Raw genomic sequence first — 24,847 nt, 5'->3', positions numbered from 1 at the left:
AACAAATGATTATTATGACACTGACTCTTTAAAACTGATCTAGCAATTTCATTTCCCGGTGCAGGCCTATTGTTACTGGATTCATTTATTTTTAAGTGCCTGTGTGGCAGAAGGAAAACAAGCAAACTCTTTATTTTGAATGTTGGGCTTCACTAAGCACTTGTTTGGAACAAAGGTCTGTTGTCATATTGAGTGACTGGACAGTCTCCTCTCCTATAAAGCAAAGGGTTAACAATAAGAACAACACAAGAATAAGGAAATAATAGGCTTAAAGATCAATATAGTAATTACCTCCTCTGGATATTTCTTAGTCCTAGAGACTCCAGGGGGGATACTAATGAGGGTTCAATACACACACACACACACACACACACACACACACACACACACACACACACACACACACACACACACACACACACACACACACGAACTATAGCACAGTGCATGATAATCAGTGATTATCAGGTATTAGATTATTGAATAAGGAATTGTTTTGCTGTGTGTGCAGGGAGGCGAGCTCAGCTTCTATGGTGGAAAGGACTCAGAAGCAGTGTCTGACACACTGTCTTAAGATAATGTGACCAAAAAAATCTATGATGTTTATGTTTATCTTGTAAAAGCAATGTGTTTTTGTTTTTTAAATATCAGAATGATGTTAGTTAACCTTTGATGTCCTGACTATGAGACGCTATATGTGAAATTCATCGTCTGACGTGTTGTCAGTACTCGTGACAAGATCGTGCAGTCCCTTAAACAGAAAAAGTTCACCCTAGGATATGTCATGTAAGTTGTACTTGTAGTGTACACACTTTGGCTGATGGTGAGATTAATATTCATGTTGTGAGGACTGGGAGCGGTTGACCTTTCTGAGATGCTGAGCCGTTAGTTTTCCAGCTGCATTTTAAAGGGCCAGAATCTTGGTCAAGGAGAAATTTTGACCTGCAAACTGGGAGTAAAAACGGTCAAAATCATTATGAGTTATTTTCAGGGATCAGTCAATGATCACATATTATGGCAGACATCAGGCAGGACTACTTTTAACCAGAGAGAGATCTATCAGAGAGATCAATACTGCTCATTCATTTACTGATCTAGTGAAACTTTCGCTTTTATCAGTCGTACATATGACTATAACAGCTTACTGACCTTTTCTTCTGCTTTCCGTCATTTGGCTCCATGTCATTGATTTCTATTGTGTTTTATTTTGAATTTTTTTTTTTTTTTTTGGTGTGTTGTCTGTTTTAATGTATGTATTGCATCTTTGTGATATTTGCAACATTTCTTTTTATTCTATATTTAGGTTGCCATTTTAAGACTGCCTAAGGAAACAGATGAGCATTAGCCTTTGTGCTAAGGCTGGGTCATTTACTCAAATAAAAAAATAAATGAAACTAATAAAATGGAACAATTTCAATCAACAAACTACAAACTGATATTACCATCCTCAGTGTATGTTTAGAGTGTGCTGTTACTGCCGGATATACACCCTTTTTCAATTCTTTACGTATCAGAAAATAATAAAAAATAATCTGGTCCTTAATAGGTTTTAAAATTAGGCAATAAAATATCAAATAACTGCAAAACAGGACATAATAAGCAAAAATTAAGTATGCCTTTACTGTTTCCATAGGAATTAAGAGAGTAAGTAGCAGCCAGGCGCTTTTAATCAAATGGGCTTGAATAATAGATCATCAGCAAGTGTGAGCACCTCTATAAAAGCAAAGGTTTTGGCAGTTTGCTGGTCTGGAGCGTTCAGGTGTGTGTTAGCACAATGGCCATCAATCTCACAGTGGTTATAAAGCCATTTCCAAACAATTTGAATTTCATCATTCTACAGTGAGAAAGATTATTCACAAGGGGAACACATTCAAGACTGTTGCAAATTTTCCCAGGAGTGGACGTCCCAGCAAATTCACCTCAAGGTCACTTCATTCAGTTCTCAGAGAAATTGCAAAATACCCAAGAGCTACATCACAGACTCTACAGGCCTCAGTTAACATTTTAAATCAAGTTCATGACAGTACAATCAGAAAAAGACTGAACAAGTCTGGCTTGTGTGGAAGGCCCGAGTATCTGAACAAACTACAAGACTTCTGGAGTAATGTCCTTTTCACAGACATGACCGAGGTGGAAATTTTTTCTATGATGCACAACACCATATTTAGTAAAAAAAAACATGCTCGGCATATGAACACAATCACCTCATACCACCTGTGGAGCACGGCGGTGGAGGGGTGATGATTTAGGCTTGTTTTACAGCTACACAAACATCATCCCTTGCAGCCAAGTAGTCAACCACGAACTCCCTGTATACCAAAGTATTCTAGATTAAAAAGCGAGGCCAGCTATTCAAGAGATAAAGCAAAATCGGGTAACATACCTGACGACTGTGACAAATCGTTGGTATGATACACTTTGGGAGGGTTGGAATGAATCTGTAAATGTGTTTTACGTGTGACATGAAAATCAACCTAGAAAAGCATTATGTATGTTAAATCTGTTCACTTTCAGATCCTGAATCACTTTGGAAAACACTATGTGATAGTGTTAAGGCTAGGGTTAAGGTTTAGGCTTAGGGCTGGAATAGACGGCTGGAGCCTCTGCTCCAAGTGTATTTTTTTATTGGATTGAATTGACAACCCAGAGCGTTTCATGACAATGCGGAAGGGTATCTTTCGCGTTACTAGGGGCGTGAAAAGTCGTCAGTATGTTACGCGATGGGAACGATAACGCTCTGGGCAGGAACTTAAGAGAGCTGCATGTAAACAAGTGCCTGTGAATGGCAAGGAACTCGAACAACGCTCTAAATAAGAGTGGTTCAAAATTCTTCCACAACAATCTGAGAAACTGATAAAGTCAAACAGAAAACACATATTTCAAGTTGTTGTAGCTAAAGGTGGTTGTACAAGCTACTTCTTCATGGGGTGTAGTTAGCTTTTCACTCTGCTTTTATGTTTTGGCTTAATTTTTGTACTATTGTCATTTTTTTCAGCTCAGTTTAGGTTTTTATACCTAATAAGGACTGGATCATTTTTTTTTTATTATGTCTTAATACATAACAGCTTGGAATGAAAGAGGGTGTACGTTTCCTTTTATGTATGTGGTATTTACCTAAATAAATAAATTAAACCATAAGAAGATAAACACTTACCTACATCTTTAGTACATTAGCAATCAGATTCGTCTGCCACCACACAGCTAAAACTGTCACAGGCCTGTACCTTAGACGTGTGTAAGCGCAAAATGATTGGCTTTAATATGATTTCCATTTGGACCTTTATTGGATCTTTGAGGGCAACTCCGACCAAACCCAAAGTTCTCCAGAAACTTTAGTTTCTGTAATTAAAGATGTCGGAGTTTGCATGTTCTCCCGGTGTTTGCGTGGGTTCCCTCCGGGTACTCCGGCTTCCTCCCACCGTCCAAAGACATGCAACTTGTGGGGATAGGTTAATTGGATAATTCAAATTGCCACTAGGTGTGAATGTGCGAGTGAATGTGAGTGCGAATGGTTGTCTGTCCCTGTGTGTTGGCCCTGCAACAGACTGGCGACCTGTCCAGGGTGTAGCCCGCCTCTCGCCCTATTACAGCTGGGATAGGCTCCAGCGCCCCCCGCGATCCTGAAAAGGATAAGCGGAAGCGAATGGATGGATGGATGGATGGATGGATGGATGGATCGATGGATGGAATTATAGATGTTAGGATTCATCCTCTGAGGACCATGAGTGTAGGTCCAAATTCTTTCATAGCCACATAAATTGTGTTTTTCCACTGAAAACCAAAGATTTTCATCTCATAGCGTGTCTAGAGATGAATCCATCAAAGTCAGCAGGATTAATCCACTACAGGACACCATGACATTTCTTAATAGCATTTCAAAAATGAGTTTACTGCATCTTATCATTTACATTATTTGTATGCTGCTTTGGACAAAAGCAACTACTAGTTAATTAAAAGTTAATGTAAAGGCCAGCGATCAAGTCTCACTTTTGGGACTTTGAGCCTTTGCCAAGGTGGGGGACGTGCTGATTGACAAGACAATAGACGAGACAAAAGATCCTAAAAGGCACTTCACCGGTGTGGCTAATAAAAAGCCAATAGAATTACATTATAGATTGACTCTGTCAAGTGGCTTAACCTGATTTTATTACCTGCCTCCAGTAAAGTGTAACCCCTTCTTTACACATTTTTCACTGTCAAACGATTTCTATGTTCCAACTTCCCTGCTGACACAATCCATCTCTGAGTGTAACCTTCCTCCTGACTCTTTTTTCTGTAATCCTCTAGTCTGCTAAAGGTGACGAGTGAGCTGTGTGGCTGTTCAAATAGTGCTGCTGGTCAGGAGGCCTGTGGAGGAGCCACGAGAGAAAGTTTTCTCCGGAGAACAGAGATCACTCACTCTGATAAATTGGGGTCGTACCTCCAAGTGGCCGGCGCTAACAAACATCATTCATCAAGCACTCATAAAAGCTCGCCTTGGGAAGTGTTCACGGTGCACTCAGTGCTGTATTGCCAGTGGTTTCTTCCATTTTATGAATAATAAATGCATAACTGTATTGCTTATTATTAATGCATATTGTGTTTAAACTTTTAGGTGCGCTTTACCAAGAACCTGGTCGTAATTGTGCTGCGCCTTTAAAGATGTGTGCTCAGGCCAAACGTCATTACCGTCTAATGAGTACAAGCAGTGCTGGATCAATATCAATGGGTACACAATTAAGCAAGCACACAGTTAAGTTATCAATCCAAACAAGGTCTGCTGACAGATGCTGGAAGTTGCTGCGCTCCCAATCGTTCTCTCTTTGTTATCCCCCCTCCACCCCGTGCACACATGAAGGTGTTTTTTAGGTCATGTGTGTGCATGTGATTCTCAGTCTTCATGCCTTCCCAATGAGCTGTGCGTAAATAGCCCAGGGGATTAATATCTGCCGCTGATGCATGCAAGCGCTAGCTGCAACGGATTCTATGAAAAAGAAATTGGTCCTCCTCATTGATTTGCGCTTTCTCTCAGATCGATGATTATGCACTGTAATGAAAATAAAGTATGCTGCTGGAAGTAGTGAATAACGTTTTGAAGTGTGTGTTTGTGTGTGTTTGTGTGTGCTGGTATGCGCGGGAGACTTTTTTTGTGGTTCACTAAAAAAAAAAAAAAGAAAAAAATTGGTGAAAGCAGAAACAGCTTTGTAATTTAGATACATTAAGGATGCTTTAGCTCATGCTAATGCATCTCCTCACTTTCTTTACTTGTGTCTCTTACTCACAGTTTAGCTCCTCCCCCTGAGGATGTAAGAGGGGGAAACCAGAGAAGAGAGGTCGAAAGGAGGTGGAGCTGCCAAACGAGAAGTCCCGAGCTCTTGCCCTGTATTTACTTGGTATCGGATCAATACCAAAATCTTCAGTATGGCACAGCACTAGAAAGTGGATATGAAGGCTTATTATTAACCAGACCAGTTGTCCTCAGTCCAGTGACCACATTGGTTACTTTATGCATGATCCTCCTTTTGAATGGATTTCAAGTTCTATTCATTATGGCTTGAAAGTGAAGACTGAGCCCAGAAGGTCATCAGGGAAGTGCATACTGAAGCCATGTGCCTGTTTCCCTACAGAGCTCTTCTTTAGCCAGATGAGTTGCCCCGTTGTTCGATGTGTTAACAGCCAATTAGTAGCAGTGGTGCTTCTGATGAGCTTGAAAATAATTGTAAACAACTTGGGGTCATTTCATTTCAGTTTTTTAGAACAATTCCTCCTCAAGCTTCTCAGATTAGAATAAAAATTTCATATTAGAATTTTTTTTTTGCACATTGAAATTGCTAGCAGTGTTTCAACATTAATATCTCAATGACTATTAAGGATAAAAGCCTGAAATTTTCACTGGTCTTTTGTACCATCAAAAGGAAATCAGGATCTGTAATTTGGAAAAGATAACGAAAATAAATTCCTGCATTCCTGCAAAGTCCCAAATTTAGCACACACTAATAAAAAAAACAGTCATTGACCAATTAGTTAATTGGTCACTAATTGTTACAGTTACAGTTCAATTACACGATACTGAAAAATACAAGTGTGTAGAATCGTTTTTAACATGAATGTTTGGGCCATAAAAATGAACAAAAAAAAATCCCAGTTTGATTTAACAAATTAGAATTAGTGTTTCTATTTAATGATTTCTTTGTCTACTTTTCTACTTGCCTTACCGTTAATGATATCTAATGTGTTTCTAATGAGTTTGATTCCACCCAAGCAGATGGCATATTTACTTTGTATTATTTTGCATCAGAAAAATAAAGACTTTGACTGCATTTCACCATGTGCAGTAACTCTGCCTTTTGTTGATTCCTACAGCACCACAACTGTCACATTGGAAGATGTGGCATTTATTCACCTGATGATAAAGACTTGCGCATTCCAGAAATCTCTTTCTGCATCTTCTCCAGGTCCATTCAAGGAACTGGGAGTTCTTTGCTGATGGTGGGAGTATTTTGAGGTCTCTGGATGAGAGAAGATATAAAGAATCATAAGTCAGTGCAGATGAGACAGAATGTAGATGATTAAGATCAACATTTTAACTGATCTTAATCATCAAACTTCCTTATATGTTTATTTACATTAAGAATTCTTCAGAATGCAATTTTCCCGGATTCTAAACTCTTTTCAAAGAAGGGTTTGGGGGATTTTTATCATTCCATAACTGAGAAAATACTTGAAACAGCCACAAAAGCCAATTCTAGTCCCTGGTTTTAGGATTCAAATACTCACACGAAACATTTATTTTAGTTTTACAAGTGTTCTTAAATTTTACTGATGCACTTTAAAAAAGGAACAAAACTGGAGTATAAAACTCTGAGCGCTGCATCACAGTCTCAACCAGGAACCCGGAGTGTGTTTCTGTAGTTATGTGAAAGACAGACGGCCCGGGGAAACGTCTTCCTCTAGTGGCCATCAGCACACACTGGTCTGCAGATGCCAACACAAATGAAGACATAATCTCATGAATAATCTATTAATATTAATTTATGCTTCATTTTTGTAGACAAACGATGGAATCCTGGATGTCTTTGTCTTGTTTTAAAAGATGTGCTGCCTGATAGCTGATTCTGCTCATTCTCTGCAAACAGCTGCTTCCAGACCAAGATTGCAGGGGTTCGTGTGGACCCTGAGTTGGGTCTAGAGTCCCAGTTTTGGGATAGTTTTAACTAGGATACATAAAACGTTTACTCAAGGGACCTTTTGCGCAAGAAAGGGGTTGTTATTGTGCAAAATGACAGATTTCATACAGTTATGCAACTCTTAACGAAATAAATAAATAAATAAAAATGATGTGTGTGTGTGTGCACATGAGGTTTTGAGGCTTCTAGAAAAACAGTGTGATTTTTTTCCACCACTGAAAAAATGCATATAAATAAAATTTTTAAGCAATTAATTTAAAAAACAAATAAACAAAACAAAAATGAACTGGGTGTAGCAAATGTGATTAAACATTTTAAAACATAATATAGAATAAAAAACTTTCTTTTTTTATTTTTCAATTTATTTTAATGTGTCAGAAGGTTCAACAAGCACTCCAATTTTCAATAAATAAACATTTATAAATAAATAGAATTTTCCGGCATTTATTTGGGTTTCCCAGGTAACAAGGTTTATTTTAAAGTGAATCATCAGGTCTGTGTGTCTGTCCATGCCTTCACAGTCAGGTGGAGTAACACTGCACCGTGGTAACTTTTCCCATTAAAAATCCCCCATAATAAAGCCCTCCACCAATCGCAAGGCAGATGCCATCACTCCCTCGCTTGTCATTGGCTCGCGCTCGATATTAAGAATCCAGCTGTTTCGCCCCGCCCCCTCCCAGCACTAGTTAATCGACTTCCTGCTCGACCAGTGGGGGCGGGCACCTCCGAGTCAAGCCCCGCAGCGATTGGCGTAGAGTGGCGGTCTTTGGGGCGGGCAGTGAGAAGTTAGGATTCCCACCCCCCCACACACCACCACCCTCCCTCCTCCACCCTCTACTCCCCCCACCACCCCCCATCCAGCTGTGTGAGCCTGATGGACGGAGTACAGTGAGAAAGGAGAGAGAGAGACGAGTGCGAGGAGCGGGAGCAGCCCGGTGCTTTTCATCATGCGCGCAACAGTGGAGAAGGGAGGTGTTTGTGATATTTAGGAAATATTAAAAAAGAAAAAGAAACAAGAAACAAGGCTGGACGGCTGTCTGCGCTCGGGATGCGCAGCGGCAGCAGCAGCAGCATCTCCATGGATGTGCTGAAACTCCGGAGCGGGATCTGCGTTTGAAAGAAAGCCGCCTGTGGATGAAAGTGCCGGGATCGTTCATTTAAAGGAGGGGAAGAGCAAAGCTCGGTGGAGGATTTTCTCCCTTTTTAGGGGTTTGCCCATCAGCGCTGTGGAGGAGGAGGGGGAGGAGGAGGGGAGCGGAGAGAAGTTTGTGCGCGGCGTCAGTAAATTTCACACAAACAGAGAAAAAAGAAAAGAAAAGAAAGAAGGCTGAGAGCTGAAAAGTGGGGAAAAGTCTCCCTGCGGCCGATTCAATCTTTACGATTTAGGATTATGAAGCGTGCCTGAGGTCCCCGGAGAGGCTTCTTGGACACCGGAGACCGGACCCGGGGGGGCGCAGCGCGTCTCAGACGGACCCCGAGCGGCAGAAGGAGCACCGCAGCGCACCAGCAGCTGGAAACTATACGCTCCACAAACCTACAAGAACACCTCTCCTCTGCTCCATCCCTCGCGTTTCTTCTCTCTTGCTTTCTTTCCGTCAGGCCGGCGTGGACTTTACAGCCACGGCACACACAAACACGCAAAAAGAAGAAGAGAGAAACTGATCATGCGATGACTGAGCGCGCTTTGGGCACATCTACCCGAGTCCATTACAGGTAACGAATGGAAGGGAAAGATGCACCTCTCACTCCCCGAGAGCAAGCAGGAGCTCGGAGGAGTGAGGAGTGTTGCTGTCGGTAGATCGGTGATGCTGCCGAAGTTTGGAAGCCAATAATAGCAAGCAAGCGCTGTTGTTGCAAGATTTTTTTCTTTTCTTTTCTTTCTTTCTTTTTTTTTGTGTTTTTTTTTTTTTGATGGAAAGGAATGTGAGCGCTGCACATTAGGAGCTCTGATCTATTCGTCTCCCCTCCAGCTTTGGACAGTAGATATTCACTTATCCGAGTTTAATCCATGCAAAATGAAGCGGTTTCTGTGATGATATTTCAATAAAACGATCATATCTGTGCAGTCATTTCGATAATATGTGGCCATATTTCCTCAAATAACCTCCCCAACACCACCTAGCTGTTCCATACTGTTGCTCGCCTTTCATTGTGTATTTAATTGTGCGCCTATGAGCAGCGGGGTGTTTTTCACTGCAGCCAAAAGTTGGTACCTTTATTTTTATTATTTTTTAATGTTTTTTTAATCAGCTGATTTTTAAAAAAATATCTATTTTGCCTATTTCTGTTCTCTCTGCGCGTTCTCCACTGACTAATGGATCCTAATCATATGTCTGTGATCGACCCCGTTGCTTGCAGGAGGTGAATGATGGCCGAGGATGGGGGAAATCTCTCCGGGGTTCCCGACGCCGGGGCCTCGGAGGGTCGCTCCTCTCTGCCGAGGACTTTCATCCGGCTCAACGACCTGTCCGGGCTCGGGACGGGCGGCGGGGAGCACGGCGAGGTGTCGGCGGTGGAGCCGGCGTCCCCGGCACCGGACGGGATCTCTGCAGCCGGGGAGGAAATCTCGGCGAGCGGCGGGGATAGCCTGCCCTACCCCACCCTGGCCCCCGTGGTCTTCTTCTACCTGAAACAAACCACCCGGCCCCGGAGCTGGTGCCTCAAAATGGTCTGCAACCCATATCCTTTTCTTTTTCTTTTAACTCAACGCGTTTGGAGTCTGCACATGCGCGCATTCACCTGTGGCAGGTAAGAAACACCTGCTTTGCTGTGCACCTCACAAGGGTTTATCCAGTGACCACAAGGCTGCCAGAGTCAGGACAGGCCTGCTCTGACAGATCACACAGATCAGTGTGTGTGTGTGTGCAGGCTGATGTGTGGAGTGAGCAAGCGTCATGGCCTGATTTGCACACACACACACACACACACACACACACACACACACACACACACACACACACACACACAAAACAAAACAAAGCGTCACATTTATTTTTGTGACTCAGATGTGTGTGTGGGTCCCAGTGGAACCGCATCCTCTCACACCTGACTGGACATGTGTGTGTGTGTGTTCCCACATCATGCTCTGATTCCTCTGAGTTGGGTATTATTCTTCGATTGATTACTAAGAACACACACAAGTTGGTTGTTAATAATCCGTTTCTTATAGGTGGAGTTAGAGGATGAAGTCTGGAAGTTGTAATGTGTTTATTGATACACAGACACACCTGGAGTGGGTGTTTATCGAGCGGTGGCCCCGTCCTTGGGGTGGATAGCGGTGGAGGGGTGGAGTCGGTTCATGTCACACAGCCTTATTGAACCCTTCCTGCCACTGAAGGGTTTTATTGATTCATAAATGGACAGGACCTGCACCGATTCCGTTCTCCTGCTAGCAAGGAGGCAGGAGGGGGAAGAGAAAGGGGGCTCTTTTCTGTCTCCCACTATCTGTCTGTCTCGCTTAGAGTTTAGGTAACGTGTGTGTGTCTATATGTGTGAGTGGGCTATGGGAATAAATGTTTCCCTGGCCGCTCTGCTCAGGAGGTTTCAGACAGCCTTTGCTGTTTCTTTTAGGTGTCATGTTCCTTCCATCTTCCCTCCCATCCATCCATCTCTTCAGCCTTGTCTGTTGCATTTCATCCCAACCCCCCTTCCTAATTTGTCACTGTTTTAATTGAGACGCAGTGGCAGCCTGTCCTCCTCCTCTCCCAGGAACGCTGGCCCGTGATGCTGCTGCTCGCACTTGTTTGTACTCTTTTACCCCCTCCTCCCCTCCACATTTCCTTCTCTCGCTTTTCTTTCATCTTTATTTTCCTTTTTTCTTTCCTTTTTTTGTGTGTCTCCATCTCCCAGAGATCACAGCTAATTTCCATGTCTGTAAATGTCAAATCTTTTAAAAAGGGCTTACAAATAGACTTTTTTAGCAGCGGGGGCACAAGAGTCCTCAGTGACTCCACAGGGAGCACTGGAGATCCTTGATACTGTTATCCAAGTCATGGGTTCTCAAACATTTACTTTTCGTGGACCTCCCAGTGAGACCTCCACATTAAAGCAGCACATTCCTATTTGATAGGAAAAAAGGATCCAAAAACCCAGCCTCTTTAAATTTTTGTCTGAGGTTGATGTCATATAGATGGGAGAAATTGAAGTTTGAGCAACATTATTCTATACTTCTCTGTTTTGTCAATTGTGAGGTTCCAAGAAATTCCAGTTGGGATTTTCATTTGTTTCTCCTTTTATTGTTATTTACAGCTTCTTTGTGTTACAGAAACCATTTAAGATGTTTTGGTGAATGAAATCTCAATATTTTCTTGGTGTATTAATGTACTTCAATAATTCAGTATGCTTGTCTGTGAGCTGGAGTTTATAGATACAGCTTGTTAACCAAGTTTGGTATCATTAGCGCTTAGCTCAGAAGCTATGGTGAAGAAATGTTTGGCTGCTTTGTCTGAAACAGTCACCAAAATAACCAGATCCACCACAGATCAGTAACAATGGATATGACAGTCATAAAGTATTAGGAAGAGCTTGGCTGGAGGTGGGTTGCAAAGTGGCTTGCAGATGTGCAGCTAATGTGGCCAGGTTAAAGCAGCTTACATAGCAAGTGTTGAGGTTGACTTGGTGGCCTGTAGTGCTGTGTGCTGCTGCATATTGTGGTACTGATCCGATACCAAGTAAATACTCACCAGAGCAGAGCAGTGTGTCATGGTTTTTGAAATGAATTATCATCAATTTGCAAATTCTGAACACATTATCTGAATCAATGCTATATTTAGTTAACACAACAAAACACACCTTTCAGCTTTTTAAATTTGGAAACTGGGTTCTTTTGGAATGTAAATGCACCTGTCTCTAAAGCACTTTGGGACAACTTCAGTTTTAAATGTGTTATATAAATAAAACAAACTTGTGTGAATTTTACCCCCCAAAAAACCTGAATTCATAAGATAGAAACAAAGTATCGATCAGTTACCAACACCTGCACTGGGATCGATAGTATCGATAGTAGAAGTGCAATGCTTAATTTATCGAAGTGATCAAAATAAAACAAACTAATTTTATTCAGTAAAGTGTCACACTGTGGTTTGGGGTTACGGTATTAAAATACTGTCATTTTAACTGATTTTTAAAAAAAAAGTTCATCCTGATGGCGACTGGCTCTGTGGTTTGATGGATCTGTTTTGCAGTATGGATTTTAAAGTGTTGAAAGAACTGCTGGGTGATTTGCAGTGATGTTTGACTGCTCCCCTGTACGGGTGTGCACAGGCATCCCTCAGGCCCCAAAGATTGTATTTAGGTGTTCTAAGGCTTCTCGTTTGCCCTTTAATGTGTATTTGTACCGATTTAGGAAAAGGTCACTGCTTTTGTAATGCAGTGTAACGTTACTGCGATCGATGCATCTCCCCCTGCGCGTGTGTCTGTGTGCACTGCGGTGTGTGAATCAGTGCGTACCCTGGTGCTTTGCATGGAGGCAAGCAGATGTAACTTCGGCCATATTTTTAACTCTTCCTCTCTTGATCTGCGGTCCTCCTCTGCAGCAGCCTCTCCACACCGGGGTCTCGCTTTCTTTCTTTCTGTGCTCTTGGTTCAAGAATGAATCCTGCAGTAGTCTCTCTCCGTCTCTATCCTGCTATAAATACATCCACAGCACACCACCAGCAGCAGCAGCAGCAGCAGCCAACTAGGATGCACCAAGACTGCTTCCTCTGTCTGACGCTGTAGACCAACAACACAGGAAAGCCTGACTGATCTCAGGGCCAGAATCTATTCTAAACACACATATCCTCACTAAGCCCCCGGCCTCAGGCGGCCCGCGGCCATTTTCAACAGTCTGAGGGGTAATTAGGACCCCTGGATGCTCGCTGAGGTATTTAAGGTCTAATTGAAGACCCCTGGGGTGCACGCTCTGAGTGATGTTTTGCCCAGCACATTGCCTGTGTGAAATTCCCTCTGCAGGTTTTGCTAATGATTCCTTCAGAATCTGCGTATGATAAAGAGTGAGAGCTTTTGTATGTGTGTGTGTGTGTGTGTGTATGTTTGAGAGAGAGAGAGCGAGATTGTGTAAGCAGTGCACACACGCAGACACACATACACACACACATTTCCCCAGGACTCCCGTAGGTGTCTCCTCTCTGGCGGGGAGCTGGATGTTGTGCCAAGACGCAGGAGGAGGAGGGGAGAGTTTGGGAACTGGTCCAGTGCTCTCTATCCTTTGCTCGCAGTGATTTAAGCAGAGGATTACACAGCCCAGAACAGTGAGGGAGGACACCTGGCCAAGGCTAGGTGTTTGTCATCACATTGAAACGGCATCACTGGAAGCCCGATAAACCACTTGCGCTTCAAAGGAGTGGAAGGATTTGGACAAAGCACGCTACCAATTTCATGTTTCTCTTCCGATTTCACTCTCCACATTTGTTGCCTGTCTTACGTGATGTGTCTGTCTAATAATGGAAGCCGAAGCGCACACTTACTTAATCAGCAGAAAATGTCTCCCGCCCTCCCCTCCCCTCTTGCAGACCCCCCTTGCTTCTCCTTTTTTTTCCTCCCCTCCTCTCTGCAGCTAAAAATCTCACGTTGGCTGGAGGAGTGAGGAGGGGTGTATGCCATCTTCTAAAGCCTACGAAACCGGCAAAAAAAAAAAAGAAGAAGAAGAAAAAAGAAAGAGCGCGAGGTGGAGGGAGGAAGGGATGGGAGGGGGCTAAGCTGAAGAGCCGTGTGCGATTTCAGAGAGCATTTTTTAAGAGGTGAAAAAGTCGGCCTGCGCCCGCCAGAAACGCAGCTTTCATATTTTCTCCCTCTGCTCCTACACCCAAACCTACCATCTCTTAAGTTGCTTCGAGGATTTTCCAACTTCTGGCAGTTCGATGCTCTTTGTGAATCCCATCAGAACTTCTTTCATAGGTGTGTTAGGTTGTTTACACTTGGAACCTACATTCGTGTGTAAAGAATCTGAATATGTGCCTTCTCTCACTGGACCCCTCTTACATACTCACTCATTGTGTTTAATGAAGTATTTACGCAGCAGTGCAAAAACGTCTTATTGTGTGCTGTGCAGGGATCTTTAGTCTGTGAGTCATGTGTCTCGGGGACCATGTGATGTAACTTGCATGTATTTTGCATGTGAAGTGTTCACTGCAAGGGATGTGTGTGTTTGTCAGAGTGTGTATTTGTATGCATATTCAAAGCTGCACACGTGATCGTATTAGTGTGTGTTTGAAGCTTAAACGTAGCTTAAAAGTTTGTATGTAGAATGCAGCTCGCTAATGGACAGATCCACAGTGGATTTGTAGCATGTATATAGCAGCCTGGTTAGCTCAGTCAGTAGAGCACGACACTCTTAATGGCCTTTAAGTCCAAAGAGTTCTTGGGCCTCCAGAGGGTAATCACCTACTTGGGAGCGCCCCAGAAAATGACTTACCTTCAAGGTATCGCTAGAACTCACCAGAGAGTCCCCCATATGATATTATCATGATACTTCACCGACAATACAATATTATTGCTATTTTTAACATTCTGTAACATGCTGAGCAACCTTCCCGTTCAATAGTAGCTTAACCAGAATACAAACAGCTGGCAGCAAGTTGAGTCCTCGTACTCGTGCTCATCAACAAATACTCGTGTCAGCAGTCTGTCTGCATTTATAAACCACACAGCAATCATCTGCAAGCCTTTGGCAGTCTCTGAAACTGACTGCAGTAAGTCCAAGTCAGACTGCGACTGTTTGTAGAAAGGTTGTCTCTTATTAGGTGATGCGTGTGATCACCTTGAAATCTACAGTGGTTTATTAGAAGGTAGCTTTGTCAAGCTAAGCGCGTCCAGTTTTGAGCCGATTTAATGTAAGTTCGCCTGGCAAATGTTGGCACCATATCAGGATGGTGGGTTTTGGAATTTATTTAATAATATTATTGTTGACATTTGGTTTCTCTGTATCAATACAATATCACCACACACAATGTCACAATACTATAATGTATTTTTTTCCTCCACCCCGACTTCAGCAGCTGGTTTCTGTCCGCATTCATACCAGTACGAACAGGAACACTAATGTGACACAATAGCCAGCTGCAGCAACAGCTTATAACCTCAACAAGAACACAGGATTTGTGATCAGTAATTAGAGTTTTGTGATAAAACCATAGATACTTATATTAACTATGAGCACAGAAGCCCACACACCTGCCTTTCAAACCCTGTGTTTGTGAGGTGTAGCCAATCAAAAGAAAGCTGGGTTAAACGGAGGACTTGGGGAGGCAAAATGGCTTGTTTCTAACAGCGGATGCTTAGCTTAAAATAAATAAGGATTATTTTGAACTGAAAGTCTTGCAAAGCTCCTTAAGTTCAACATTAGAATAAGAGTTTTATGAAACAGCTGCCAACTTAAATGAATGCTAGGTAATAAGATGCTCAGTTCAGTCCATCAATAATCTTTCTAATCCTAGATTAGAATTTCCTGATTAGTCTAATTAGAATTTAAAGCTGCATTAATTGATTTTTGGCCACTTGGGGCAGCAGTGCAAGCAAAAAGCATTGACATATTTGATGATCCCCTCATGAAATAGGTTTTTCTGAACAAACTGGGAAATCTTTAGGAAGCACAGAGTGGAATTAGCATTTATTTGGAGTTGTATTTGATTTAGGTTCAGTTTATGAATTCTCTGGTACTGGTTAGAAGCAATTCTCAAGTTTACAGAAGGATAGATGGACGACTAGCTAGTTCCAAACATGGTCTGTGTGCTTTGGAAACTGCAGACGCTCGCACAGATTGCACTGGAATCTCCCGATCTGATCTTTTGGTTTTCTTTTCCTGTCCAGAAATCTTCTTGCTGTACTGCTACCGCTCTCTGCCACTGGCCACGTTCCAATATATTTTATTGGTGAACAAAAGACTGTTGGGAAAATTCACACAAAATTGCTGAGGAGTTCAGTCAAGAGGTGCAGTGGTTACAGAAAATATGTTTCCTCTGATACCTTTCTTTGAACTCACCATTACATTTGCCAAAAGTCTTGGACGACATGAGAGCGAACTCTTCGGTCTCACTTTTAAGACGGAAACTAAGCTTTAGAACGAACGCTTACATAACTGCAAACCAGAGAACTCTAATGAGAGCAGTCAAAATCATTCAGCGCTGTGGCTGGTATTTATGTAGGCGTGTGCATGTGGGTGTAGGGCTTTGTTATTGTGCGAGAAAGTCTTTGTTACATTCAGGATTTAATGTTAGCTGATAGGGATTTATCGCTCTTAGTCACCGAGTCTTTGCTCTTGGCTTCGGCAGAAGGAAGTGACTGAGCGTTTATTGTATCCCCGTCCAAATATCAGTTGCAATATTTACCGGCATAATTGCAACGTTGTTTTGTTGTCCGTATCACACAGACCTACTGTGCGGCTAACATCTGTTGTAAACACACTCGACACACGTTCGAAAGGCACCAAGGTTGTTTGAAGTAAGTGACAGTTCTTTTAGCATAATGTGTTGAACCCGCTCCAAACACTGATTCACTGAAAAACAGCCATAGATCAGTTTCCTGGCAATGGCAAACTCCTGACACACTCTGCAGTATGTGTGTGAAATTCAGTGATTCAGCCACCGCCACGCTGAAAGTGCCAATTATTGACGAATAACAGGAGCGACAATCAGAAAGAGATGGCAGGAGGAGGAGAGAGGGAGGGAGGGAGCGAGTCCGAGGCAGAGCTCAGACTGCACTAAGGTGTGAGTAGACGACGCAGTATGAGGTCTGTTCTTAATGAAGAGCTTTGTTTAAGCTGTTAAACACAAAGAAAACCCTTCTTTGCGCTTGGCCCGCGACACATTTTCAGCTCTGTTGCTGATTGCTGCACTTCTATAGTTTCACATAGGCGGATTGTTAAAGCTTTTGCTTTAAACAGCTGGTGTGTTTTCTGGGTTTTTTTTTTCCTGGAAAAGCTTTCCTTTAGGGCACAGAGAGTGATTATTTCATTTTTCAGAAGAAAATTACTCTTACTCCCAGTTAATGGTTTCCTCTTCAAAGGAATCTCGCAGAAATCATAGAAGTATAAGCATCTGATCTAGATTTACGGTTACAAAACGCACCTTACTTTGTATTAAAGTACATTTGGAACCCCGAGCAATGTTTCTTGCTATTGCTCTATTCAGTTTATAAACAATAAATTCTTGGCTGAAATCAAAGACAGTAATTTTTAGGTTAGGGTGATGCTAAGGCTTCAGTCACACCAGCCTATAAACAGCCTGGCAACCACCAGTCACCAACCAGTCTGGGATTACCCCCTACTGGTGGCTGCAGGGGGAGATTGCTTTGGCTGCTAGCAGGTTGCAGCCAAACCAGCAACTTGGTACTTTGGTGAATGGCCTCTGTTTGTGGGTTGTGTTGCACTTTTTCGATTTTCACTACTTCTAGAAAAGTAAAGGCAAGTCAGTGTCTTCCATGCAAGCCATCCCAACCGTGGCTGCGGCAATCTGCTAGAGATCGCAGCAATCACAGGGAGATTTTTGACGCAGCAACCTCCGGAAACTGCTCACCAACCAGGTGTAGAATGCACGCTTTGCCACAGGGTCACCAACCAGTCTGTAGGCCTGTAACTGAGGCATAACAGAGCTGAAAGTCTACTTTATACATCTGACAGATTTTTTTGTAGACATTTCAGACAAGCTTTCTTTATAGATTTTTGAATATATTGCACATAATTTCTTCAGCTGGATAATACCTTATAATAAGTTCCTCCTCTGTCTGTAAAATCAATAGAACACCCTTGGAACATATTCCACTTCGTTCACATGATATATTGTAGATTCCCAAGACCTGTATTTGAAACAAAAAATAAATACATAGTTTTATTTCTTAACATCACCCGCTCTCATGAAAACTCTAAATATTAACCTTATTTTTGCAAGATTAGAATTAAAAACTTTCCCTTTATTTTAAAAACTCTTATACACATGTTGTAGTGATGAAACTGGAGTAGTGGAAATGCAAATGAATGTATCATGTGAGTCGCTGTACTTACGGGGGAATTCACTTTAGGGGATGATCAGGCAAAGGTGCAGATAATGACGGCTAGGCTAGCCGTCACGCAGACACTAATTAACATGTGAGTAAAAAAATCACCTAACCACTGGGAAGTCATTTCTGCCTGTCTTTTACATCCACTGAGAAAGCACAGCAGCCTAATCTAAACATCAGAACAGAGTCTGACTGCTCGCCGTCTGTAACCGTGAGCTGTGGTTCGACTGTTCTCTGCTAGAATCATCACGGCTTCTCCACTTACCTGCGTAACTTGGTTTCTCTGAGTACCAGGTTACTTAAGTATATGTGAATGCAATGAATGTGCTTGTGGCTCGGGCCTGGCAGCCACCTCGGTGTGCGTGCTGGCAGCCGAGGGGCCAGCTAACCTGATACACACCCGGTGAGACTCTGACCACAGCGATTCGGGAGCAAACCACAAACTCTACTGTAGACCGACAAACAGCAGCAAGAATCACACTCCCTGTCTGTGTGTATTTGTTGTGCCTCTGCCTTATTATATGAATGTGTTTACTGCTTTGAATGGAAGAGCAAACGTCAGTTTCCTCCTTTCTTTTTTTGTGCAACTTTCTGATGGAGCGGCCAGCTTTTACTCACTTGGGTTTTTGTTTTTGTTTTTTTCTAATGTGCGTGTTGCTTCATTCCTTTTGTCAGACATGTGTTGTGCTCTTCCACCCCTGTGATTCTGGTGGCCTAGTTAACAAATTAATGTGAATCCTGTAAAAACCACAGGCTAGCTCCTCAATAGAGGGAAAAAAGGGAGAGTGAGAGGAAAAGAGGAGCAGCAGCAGGGTCTGATGACAGGAGGTAGTGAAATCCATGGAAGGGATGGAGCTTAGACTTTTACAGATGTGCTGTCTTCGAGAGCTCGTCTGCGGCCCTGTAAAAATCACTTCACAGTGTGTGTGTTTGTGTGTGTGTGTGTCACCCGCTCATAATCTTTTGTTTTTGCCCGCAGCAACAGTAGTTCCCCTGTCATATTGTTTCTGCTTTGAGAAGCACAGTCACATGTGTGTGTTTGTCTCCAGACAACAAATTTATCACTGATTTTCAATCAATTATTTGTACAGAGAGAACAATTAGTGCAGATAAAACCCCGCAGTTAATTACTGCTGCTGCAGAATGTGTCCCGACACAATTAAGATGTATGAAAACACAAAACAGTTCTGTCATTGTCATCTGCACTTAATTGTCAGGAATGCTGTTTTGGTTAGACCGGCTGGTTGTGTGGATACTTGGTTTGTTGTCTGATTGGAGTGTTGTGTTTATGCCTGTTTGCCTGTTCCATCAAAGACCGCTCGACTTATTGGCTGGTTGGTTGATTTGTTGAAGGATTGTGAAGTTAATTGGTTGGTTACATGAATGGTTAGTTGGCTGGTGTATTGGTTTTTTATGTGGTTAACTAGTGGGCCATTTTCCTGGTTGGTTGACCAGCTTGTTTAAGTGGCAACTAGTTGGTTAAATGGTTAGCTGGTTGACTGTTTGTGTTTTGTTTTGATAATTCATTAGTACTTAGCTGTTTCTTTTTTCAGTTTCTTTTAATTGTTAGAAACATTACTCTCATTTATGACCCCTAAACATAGTAAATATTCAACAGTGAAAGACGGGCTAACTAGCATAATTAAGTAGTCAAATGAATGATTTGTTTGGTTCAGCTTTAGTGAACTGGGTATTGGGTCAGTGATTCATTTGTTGAATAATCAAGTCCAAGGGTAACTGGCTGCTTGTCTTGTTGCTTTGATGGATGGTTGGTTTGTTTGTATGGAAAGCGTGTAGGCAGCAAACATGATTTTTGTTGTGTTATAAGAACTGCTTAACACGCGAACGATAATAATAGCTAAAGTTAACTGTAACTCTTGTTTTTTAAATCTGTAGCTTAAAGCCCTGGTTTTATGTAACCGCAACAGCAATTTACATCCACCGTTTGCTACTCATGTCATAATGACTGCAACTAGCGAGTGCAACGCTTTGTTATTTGTTTGAAACTGCTCACATGTTCTTTGTAGCCTTGTTGTATTTATGGTGTGTTTTTGTCATGAAGCAGGTTTGCTGTTTCCAAGTCTGGTCTTATCTTGGTGTTGTGCACACTAGGACACTTTTACATCACATAAAAATTTATACTGGATGAGTACAAGAGTCAAAGAGGGATTCAATTTGCTAAAATTTATCAAATATTTAGCGTTCATTGGTGAACTACACTGGGCCACACCTCTTAATTTTTCAATTCAGGTGTTTCCAGTTCAATTACCACATGTGTATAAAGTCTGCCTTACAAACATTTGGGGGAAAAAATGAGTCATTTCAAAGAGTTCGCAGTGTGGTACAGTACAAGCATAGCACTATTGCATAAATCCATTTGCTAAATTCCTTCCCCTCTAGATATTCCATGATCAGCTGTAGGTTGTATTATTGGAAAGCGGAAGGACTCAGAAGCCACTGTAACCCAGCCAGTAAGTGACAGACCATGTAAAGTTGTGAGGTCACGAGTACTGACGCACATAGTGTGTAACGTGCATCGGCATTAACATCAGCACAAAAACTGTGCACCAGGAGCTTCATGGTATGAGTTTCCATTTCCCATTCCCACACACTGTAGGAAATGACTGTGGGTCTCCTAAAAGCTGTTGATATAAGTTTCAATTTAATTTTTATTTATAGAAAGATAGGTCTCACTTCTTTTGGTAATGCTGATAACTTGCTATGGCTAAAGAGTGTGTTTGTTAAGGCATTAGCCATATTGTTGATGACTTCACCTGTTATGGAATTTTCATAGGTACTGTAGATGCAAATATAGAGTGTTAACATAATGTATTTTCTATACTTAAGACGTGTTACTTTGTCAGAATAATGAAAGTATATATTTTATTTTCCTCTCTGTTAATGTGTTTTTTCTTCTTTGTCAGTCCCCCCAGTCTCTATTGGGCTGTTTCGTGAGATGGCTGTAAGTTTATGTAGGACTGAGTCCAGGATTTTTCTACCAGCTTTTTCTCATTAGGGTATTGTAGAAGAATTGAGCTTGGCTGCACAGAGTGGCAACAGAAGGGGGTGGGGGTACAGAAGAGAGATGAGAATGGCATGGGTAAGCTATATATTTACTCTTACACAGCAAAATCTTATCGGACACATGTACCAAGTTATTAGGCTGTCTTACTGCCGCTGCGTCTGGTCTACGTCATGACAAATGCTTTGATCTGTTTCTCCTCCACCTTGCTGCTAACTGGTGTCCACTACTTCCTTCTCCCTCTTACTCTCTTCTTCAGTCATCATATATCGCCCCAGTTTTGTGAAATTTCAGCTACCCAGCTTTCTAAAAACCTATTTTGCAAAAAGTGCTTGACAAAATATATGAACTTGTTCTTCAGCTTCTTTCCTCTCAGGTCTGTTGTTTCTTTCTTCTTCTTTTTTTTATACCCATCTCTGCTCCACCTTCTGCTCATAGTTATTTTTGATAACTACACCTCCCCCCTTTCCTAGCTGTGTTTTTCTCCAGACAGATTGATAAGCTGATGAGCAGCAGGGGATGCCATGTCTGATAGAAGTGCCCTTTTTAGGTTGTGTTACTAAAAAAGGACTCCGGTGCTGTTGACACACTCCAGACCCGAGCGCTGGCCTTATCTCTGTACCAGCTCACACACATACTCACGCACACTTCAGGGATAAACACGTAAAGCGCCAAATCAGTCGACTGTCAAATCGGCCTGCCGCAAAACTGCCAGTTTTGTCGATAACTCGCACAGCCACGCACCGAAACGCATCTCTTTTGTCAGTTTCTGCACATTTTTGTCTCTCTGCTCCACCTCCCTCCTCCTCCCTCTCTGTCTGCGTCGCTATCTCGATCACTCTATGTCAAGTCATTGGGACACTAATCAGGATTTTCCCGCAGCAGGTCTGGGGAGTCTGGTGAAGGAGTGGGAAAAAAAGAGAAAGATGTCTTATTATAGATAACAAACGAGGGATATAAATACCTCTGGGGTCAGGAAGCTTATATAAGAGTCATGATATGTCTGCTGGCCTCATGAGATCGTGTGTGCAAGTCTGCATCTGTGCACACGGGGTGTTCACAGCTCCACCTTCAACTTTAATAAAACTTTCCAATTAATGTAAATGTAACTCATTACACAACATCATTGTACGACAGCAGATTGGCTGATAGTAACTCACTCAATTAGCGTCGTGATTCTGTGCCGAAAGCCTTGTTGTAGCGTTCAGCAGATCATGCAAGTCTGGTTTGTTCCGGTTCATATAGATACAGGCAGCTGAGTGGAGGCTAATGAACTTTTCGTAGTGGGTTGACCACCAGAGGAGACGTGTGTGTGTGTTTTCAATTCTTTTGAATAGCTGTTGTGGTTAATCCCCCTATGGTGTGTGTAATTAAAAACCTGCTACAGAAGGGTAGAGAAATCGTTTTTTTGTATAAGTGTGGCTAAGTATTGACGAGCATGTGTCGCCTGAGCTTGAGTGAGTTTTTGGTCATCAGAGTGAACCATTCCCTAAACCCCTCCCCCAAACAGCAACTGTTCAGTCATAGCTTAATAAGCTTTTTGCACATGCTAAAACACTTTTCATTTACAAAGCCAAACATACAAGAACAAAATTAAAGCAAACACAGCCTCGGGTGTTGACCCAGCAATCCCTCAAAGACTAATGAACATTACCTCTGCACGTCCTTAATGAAGTACAAGTAATCTAAAAAAACAGAAAAAACCTTAATGAAAATGCTAATCAACTCAAGTTGATGGTACTTACCTTGTGATTTCCATAAATTAGGGTAAAGTCAGGAACAGCCATTGACTAAAACAGTGACTCACCCCAATCGGTCGCAGCAGATGGCCCCGCCCCTCCCTGAGCCTGGTTCTGCTGGAGGTTTCTTCCTGTTAAAAAGGAGTTTTTCCTTCCCACGTCGCCAAAGTGCTTGCTCATAGGGGATCATATGATTGTGGGTTTTTTCTCTGTATGTATTATTGTAGGGTCTGCCTTACAATATAAAGCACCTTGAGGCGACTGTTGTTGTGATTTTGTGCTGTATAAATAAAACTGAATTGAACTGAGGCCAAAGTTTTGGATGAAGAGTGAAGCCAGGGACCGACACTTAATCTTTTAGCATAATATCTAGCTAGCTTGGAACATTGAATCGAATACTTGAGTCTAGGAACAAATCTCACCACCCCACTGCTTTCTTGGTTATGCCTCCAAGCACTTATTTTTAAGGATTTTCTAAATTAACTTTAATTTTAATGGTCACTGGGACATAGAAAATGCACATATTGAATCACCTGTTAAATCTAATTAGAAAGAGACTTTGGCGTATGCTAACTGTGCCGCAAAATAAGGTTTAAGAAAGCTTTTTATGCTTGGAAGTTATACCTCTACCCCCCTCTTTGGATTTAACTCGGGGAAAAAGGGTGTTTTCAATTAACTCTAAAAAATAAGATATTGTTTTTGTCCACCTCTGCCCACCATAGATTCAAAATCTAAAAGCCTTCACTATTAAATAATTGTGAACGGTATCAATAGAAAACAATACATTTGTAAGGTTTGAAGTGAGGAGTGCTCCTTGTCCCCTCCCAGACATAATGTTATTTACTTCTACGGCTCAGTAAAATTAAACATATTTAATGTTGTAACCAGTAGTGGAGCTAATATCTTATTAGCTCCACTACCTCGCATTAAATCTTGTGTTTCAGTGCGGCTGCTATATTATTAGATTGTAGCTACGTCTTCTAATGTGTATTTATAGAAGCAGAAGGTCTGTACACATTAAAAACAATAATTATAACTTATTGTGCGTTTTGTTTTTTTTTCTAATCAATTTTTCTGAATTCTCCCAAAATCACCGCTCCCTCACTGGTGGTTGGATCCCCGTGTGCTACTCCGATGTAATAATCCTGGAAACACACAGTTTCAGTTCAGTTCACTGAATGAGCAAATGTAGGTTGTAACATACTGCAGACATATTTGACTGTGTTGTTGGTTATCAAATATATGGAAAAGTGTTTGTATGTTTCTTTCTGTGTCCGCACCTTTCTAATACTGTAATTACTTCAGTTCAGTACCTTTTCACTGTGACCTGTTTTGCACAAGCAGTGACACTGACATGACACTCTCTCTCTTTCCCTCACACACACACACACACACACACACACACACACACACACACACACACACACACACACACACACAAGTGAACACCCTATCAGGCTCTCTCTCCTTGGTGCTTGGCCCAAATCACTGTGACATTTACAGTTTGCAGCCATTAGAGCTTCATGTCCCAGGGGCGACTGTGTGATGGCTGCTCCTGAATCAGATCACAGAGTTTTGTGGAAGTGCTGAGCCTCGGCATCCTTTTAAGCACTACACCTGCGCTGGGATCAGCTGAGAAGGGAATGGGATCATGTCCTATGAGCCTAGAGCTTACCAGATTAAAACGGGGTTGCAAGGTTATGTGAAACAGGTGTAATCTGTTAAACTGGAAAAGAGAAAATGTCACAGATGAGTACATTAGCACCTGATGATAGAGTCATCTGTGTGTAATATATGACTTTGTATGTGAAGCTAGTGATAGTAGTAGTAGTAGCCCCAATGGCCATACTGTTAAATGTGAGGACTTGAAACATTATAGATATATATATATATATATATATATATATATATATATATATATATATATA

At 41.9% G+C, this 24,847-nt stretch overlaps 1 protein-coding gene across 1 annotated transcript in view; it reads left to right on the top strand.

Annotated features, from left to right (window-relative positions):
* Positions 1–8,074: 8,074 nt before the first annotated feature.
* Positions 8,075–24,847, top strand: part of cacna1g (calcium channel, voltage-dependent, T type, alpha 1G subunit) — a 321,041-nt gene continuing 304,268 nt past the window's right edge. The window contains exons 1-2 of the mRNA XM_039616673.1: positions 8,075–8,879; positions 9,525–9,845. Coding sequence (XP_039472607.1) covers positions 9,532–9,845 — 314 coding nt within the window. The 5' untranslated portion in view covers positions 8,075–8,879; positions 9,525–9,531. The remainder of the gene's footprint in view (positions 8,880–9,524; positions 9,846–24,847) is intronic.

The sequence above is a fragment of the Oreochromis aureus genome, linkage group 8 (genome assembly GCF_013358895.1).
Source record: "Oreochromis aureus strain Israel breed Guangdong linkage group 8, ZZ_aureus, whole genome shotgun sequence".
Taxonomy (NCBI): Eukaryota; Metazoa; Chordata; class Actinopteri; order Cichliformes; family Cichlidae; genus Oreochromis; species Oreochromis aureus.
Note: the sequence above shows the minus strand (reverse complement) of the source record. Positions and strands in the feature narration are given on the sequence as shown.